The sequence below is a fragment of the Nematolebias whitei genome, chromosome 7 (genome assembly GCF_014905685.2).
Source record: "Nematolebias whitei isolate Nwh7 chromosome 7, NemWhi1, whole genome shotgun sequence".
Classification (NCBI taxonomy): Eukaryota; Metazoa; Chordata; class Actinopteri; order Cyprinodontiformes; family Rivulidae; genus Nematolebias; species Nematolebias whitei.
Window position 1 is genome coordinate 50950058 of NC_056504.1, and position 6000 is coordinate 50956057.

General features: G+C 37.7%; 1 protein-coding gene across 1 annotated transcript in view; it reads left to right on the forward strand.

Annotated features, from left to right (window-relative positions):
* ptprt (protein tyrosine phosphatase receptor type T) overlaps positions 1 to 6000 on the forward strand; it is a 340867-nt gene that overhangs the window by 222745 nt on the left and 112122 nt on the right. Inside the window, exon 15 of the mRNA XM_037679934.1 lies at positions 992 to 1127. Within this exon, the coding sequence (XP_037535862.1) occupies positions 992 to 1127 (136 nt within the window). The remainder of the gene's footprint in view (positions 1 to 991; positions 1128 to 6000) is intronic.

Consider the following 6000-nt stretch of genomic DNA (forward strand, 5'->3'; position numbering starts at 1 on the left):
GTTTTAACAGAGAAAACGATCGAACCCATTCGAGTATTCTGATCTTTGGAGGCTCAACCTAAAGATTCTCCACGTTCATCCAGATTTCTACGATCCGTTCAAAAGCTCCAGTTTCCTTTTATTCTTCATCCAAATCGACCTGGGGTCGCATTCGCTCTTGCAGCCACATCCTGAAAGATCTGCTACAGTCCCATGAAGCTTCTGCTTTGAATAATCTTTTCGGCTGTGGTCAGAGGAGCTGCTTGGAGGTGGACTTGGATTATTCACCATGGATATCTATAATCTGAGCTCCTCGGCAGCTCTTTGGTTCCTCTGCTCCATGGTTGACGAGACGCTCACACTCAAACCAAACGAATCACGAATGATGAGAATAAAAATCTCTTTTAAAGGACCAACAGTTCTCTTCACAGCATTTCTTAGGATTTTTATTTATTTTTTATTTGACTTTTTGTTTGAAGCCAAGTACATATACATCAAACAAATCACTTTTCAAGAGCCGTAAATGATTCATCGAGCTTCACGGGGAACAGGAAGTTTCAGTAAATAACGGTTAATTTGTTGTTTTTAAGGTTGTTTTGTTCTGTTTCTCATGTTTCTCACACTCCGTGCTAAAATCAAAGGTAATATTTTCCTTAAAACTTCATTTTTGAAGAAAACTCCTCCCTTCTTGTTGGAGCGACGCCTCATCACATGTTGTTTGCATGTTCCTCTCTCCTCCCTGCATCGTCTGTTCCACTTGTTTTTGACTTGTGTGAGCGGATGAAGTGCGTCCACCTCCCTCACGTTGCGACTAACGGCGTTGTTTCCCTTCCAGTCACTAATGTGTGTTTGTACCTGAAGACGAAGTGTGTGTGTAAATTACTGCTCAATGTGTTTTTGCTTGGTGTGTTTGGACACGTGATTATTTTTGTGACTGACGGCTCAGTGTCGCCCACTGATGAGGCTTTCTTTATGTGTGTGTGTTCGTTTGCATACATGTGTGTGTGTTCAGGTGCGTCCACGCAAGACTCAGACGCCATGGAGCCAGAGAAGCAGGTGGACAGCACGGTGAAAATGGCCGGAGTGATTGCGGGGATTCTCATGTTCATCATCATCCTCCTCGGAGTCATCCTCACCTTCAAACGCAGGTACACAACAAGACAAACGCTTCCAGGTCAAAGTTCGTTAAGATGCTACCGTTAGCCTCGGGCGAGAACGTTTGGTCGTCTCTGTCCCAATAAATCCATTTGTAGCCAACTGTTGGGCGTCAGGCATCGATAGCGCTCCAGTCAAATAGGTCTTTCTGTTCAAGAAGTTTCAAACGGAGAAACGAGCCAGAAGATTCACATCTGCCAGAACAGCTGGCTGGATTTTCTACAATGTTCACAAAAGCAAGTTTTGTTTTTTCTCCGTTAACGTCACTTTTACCGATCGAGACATGGGCCCGTTTCTAATTTCAAAAGTTTCAAACCCCCAAAATATTTTAATATTTGGTTTATTGCATAAATAAAGGTCAGGTCAGGATTATGTGAGCAGATAAAAAAAATATTAATTTTGAAAGTTTATTTTTATTCTGAATTATTATTTTAGTATCTTACCATCGTCATACTTTACTGATTATAGGCTGTTTTGTTAAAAGCTGTAAATTTTAGAAGCTGAAGTTTTAAATCTTTTTGAACTCGCATCACAGATTAGTTTTAGTCACTGAGGATCAAATTTTACTTTATTGTTTTTCTTTGTGTGTAAACATTTTAAAACCAGTTCAAGAAATGAGCTGGTTTTCAAAAATTATTGTTTCCGGACTATTTGACTGGACTGCGTTTGTTTGACCTCCTTTGTTTCTTAAGTTAGTAAATTTGGAGAAACACGTTTGTCTAATGGAGGCTACCAAGAATAATGAAGAAGTTTATCTTATTAAACTTTTTTCATGTTTGCTTAAATCTATTTGTGGAGTAGAATTATTTATTTGTGTCCTCGTAGATCATGAGCAGGTAGAAATGTGAGTGTCACGGTTACAGGTGCTCAGCTTTACCTCTGGATTAAACAGGAAGTAAGACATTTAGCTCAAGATGAAGCAGAGCTCAACTAAAATGTTAAATATTTTAAGGTTTAGTCAATAAAAATGTACGTGGAGTTCAGTTTTTATCAACAAACAGAAAACTCAAAAGACTAAAGAATAAAACTTTAATGTTCTTCAGGCAACACAAAGTTCATGTAACGTTTTAAACCTGGAAACGTTTAATCCTCTGAACCTGAACAGGTGAAACGAGCACGAGTTTAACGGTGTGAACAGTTTTCACTGAAGGACGTGCACGTGTTTAACACCAACACTGGCCTGCCACCATCAGCAGCTGCCTTTCTCTGCTTTCCCTTCTTCTCTCCATCAGTCCTCACATCCTCCTCTTCATCGTACCGCTTACACACTTTGATTTGCTGTGACTCATGTTTGTTTTTATTTTTGTTTTGTGCGTTAACTTCATGTGAACAATAGACAGAAAAATTAATAAAAAAAAAAAAGCTTCTAACAGAAAACCTCTAAATTAAAATCCTACATAACGTGAAACAATATAATTTTATTATATATAATTATATAATTATAAATATATAATTTTAAATGTGGAACCACCAAATCACACGTGTAAGTTTAATTAACATGCATTGGGGGGGGGGGGGGCATGCCTTTTTCATTATCAAAAATTTCCATAAAATAAATATTTGTCATTTAAGAAGAGGTGAAATTATTATTTTATTTATTTATTTTTTTACATGAAAGCCCCTGAAGACTTATTTATTAGTTTAGATAGATAGTTAGATAGTTAGATAGTTAGATACAGTAGTTAGATAGTTAGTTAGTTGGTGGAAGTGTTGTCACTTCCTTTGTGAACTGTTTGTGGAACAATTAGCTTCAGATAAATTAGCTTTTGTCAACTTTAGGTCCGCTAAAAAAATATATATAAGTTTGATCCTGTCTGTTGTGGGCGTGTCTCGAAGAGTCCGATTGACACGTGCACACGTGACAAGACGTGATCGGTCGACCAGCAGCACCAGCAGCACCAGCAGCACCAGCAGCTAGCTAGATGAAGACGTGTAGCACAGACTGAATGACTGTCGTCTCACCGTTAGCATGAGCTTCGACTGATTGTTTTTATTTTGTTTAACTTTTTAACGGTTTAGTGTTAGCAAAGCTAATTATTTAGTTAGCAGAATATGGGTAAGCTGTGCCCACACCGGTTAGTTATTTTTAAATCATTTGGGTTTGTTACATTTAATTTAGACTGAGATAGCTCTAAATGACCGACTAGTTTTTCATTAAACAAACAAACAAACAAACAAACAAACAAACAAAAGACCTCCTGGGAGTCCAGAACAGTTCTCCTGAAGTTCACTACACGTCTGTTACTTGAGGAGATTCATCTTCTTTTAAAGCAAAATGTTGTATTTTAACTCTGGTTTCAGTGCTTTAGGATTGTTTCGATGTTCTTTTGTAAAATGAAGTCGGTGTTTTGTGGTTAAGATTCAGGTGAGGTTTTATTCAAATAATTAATTTATGAAGGTCGTATTTATGGAGTTGTAGCTCCGCAGACTGATCGATCATGCTGAAGGACAAACAGGATCTTTTTTAGCTACAGGCAGATTTTCTACGGGTTCCAAGGGATTGTCTTTTCTCTCTAAAGTGCAAAAAGAGTGTTTAATTTTTACTTTTGTTTCTTTTGCTCGTTTAATGACTAAAGCTGCTGCCGAGACAGACTCGTGCGTAGATTTCCAATAGAAACCAACTGCCGATGTGAATGAAGCCTAATCTGTAAAGAACGGATACATTTAATTTTTATATTTCTCAACTTTTAGTTCTGAAGAGACTTTAGATTTAAAAAAAAATGTTGTATTCATACCTACTTTAATGAAACTAAAGACAACGTCTGATAAACAAACCTGGACGATCATTTTCCAGAGAAAATCAGCAGAAATCAGCAAAAGAAGAACAAAGATAAGAAGTTTTTGTTTGTTTGTTTGTTTTAGGTGCACGGGAATCTCAAACCGATCATATATTGGACTCTTTTTTTTTTTTTAACTACTCATCCTAAAGGCCCTACAACTATCATATATATGTATGTTTGTGTATATATATATATATATATATATACACATATATATATATATGTGTGTGTATATATATATATATATATATATATATATATATATATATAAATAAATATAAAAGATTAAAGTCTATCTGGAAACACTGATGAAGTTGTATCTGGTTGAGGTTCTCAGTCATTCAGGATGTGCAAATGTAAAATAAATAAACCAAAGCAGCATCAGTTTTATTCTGTTGTTAAAGACACTTTGCTTCCTCAGATCCAAACAGGAAGTTAGAGTTTTAAGCTTTAAACTGTTCCAGATGTTTTGTTTATTCATCTACATTTTAATTGTTTAGTTGTAGAATGATTACTTTCAGAAAGCTTTGTTAAAACTCAGTCAGTGCATGGTGAGATATTTTGCTAACAGTGTAGCAAACAAACACACACCCAGGCAGAGACGACTTTTATTTGCAGCAGGTGAAAATAAAATAAAATAAATACCCAAGTATGTCGGGTGTTATCGTAATTAGGTAAACTTCTGCTTAAAGCTGGAGAACGAGACCTGGTCAAAAGTTGTTGCCTTAAATAAAAGAGGTTTGTTTTCTTTCCTTATTTTAAAGTTTCACCTCGTTACTTTACATTTCCTTCCTTGTAGTCAATATGACAGCATTTATCAGATCGTTGCAGTTCGAGACTTCTTTCTTCTCAAACATATAAAATACAGAATCCAACAGAAGAAAACATGAAACTTTATTCACATGAAATTTAACTGCTGGTAAAAAAAAAAAAAAAAATCTCACTTTTATAACCGAGACAATATGGCATCTATTCCAAGTCCGATAAAAAGGTTTAGAGTCAGCCGGGGCGTGGAAGGTCAGTTGGTGACGTTAATCAGAGGCTAACCTCGGCTAACGGAGAACTCCTCCAACACAGAGAGGATAGAAATCCTTCAGAGGCGGGAGAAAAAAGACGATTAAGCAACATAAATGTAGGTAGAGACCTGAGAAGGACGAAGATGAGAAGAAAGAAAGAAGGAAAACGAATGAGGTTTGAAAAATATGAAAACTGAAAGCAAGGCAGAACTGCTTGACCCGTAGTTCAAGTGGATATGCTAATCAGACGCTAACCAGGCTCACAAGTCATGGGATGCATAAAGAAGTCAATTATAAGGCAAACACTAGCAGCCTGGATAAAAATGAGGAATGATGCAGGAGAAAGGAGAGGAAAGAGGAGTGAGGTTAAGTTGCTGCTCGGAGGATTCAGATTTAAATTACACCAGGTCAACAGGAGGTCACCGACGGGTCAAACTGTGGAGATAATAAAGACAACGAAGAGAATAATGAAATTATTTTACACATTTCATACATCAGCTGAATATATTTGAAGGTTAATTCAATTTATTTTACTTTGAACATTTTCTAGGGAGAAAAAGGTTGTTCATAAAACTTTTAGAGTAAAAGAGTAACAAAAATGGTTAAAATGTTAAAGTAAAAGTTGGGAACAGCAGCAACAGGTGAACATGCACACTTAAAGTTGGTATCTCACTGGACTGCAACTGTTAGAGCAACTTCGACTGTCGGAGCGACTTCGACTGTTGGAGCGGCGACTTCGACTGTCGGAGCGGCGACTTCGACTGTCGGAGCGACTTTGACTGTCGGAGCGACTTCGACTGTCGGAGCGACTTCGACTGTCGGAGTGGCGACTTCGACTGTTCTGTTGGAGCGACTTCGACTGTTCTGTTGGAGCGACTTCGACTGTTGTACCGACTTCGACTGTTGTACCGACTTCGACTGTTGTACCAACTTCGACTGTTGGACCGACTTCGACTGTTGGAGCGACTTCGACTTTTGGAGCGACTTCTACTGTTGGAGCGACGTCTTCGACTGTTGGAGTGTCTTCTACTGTTGGAGCGACGTCTTCGACTGTTGGAGCGACTTCTACT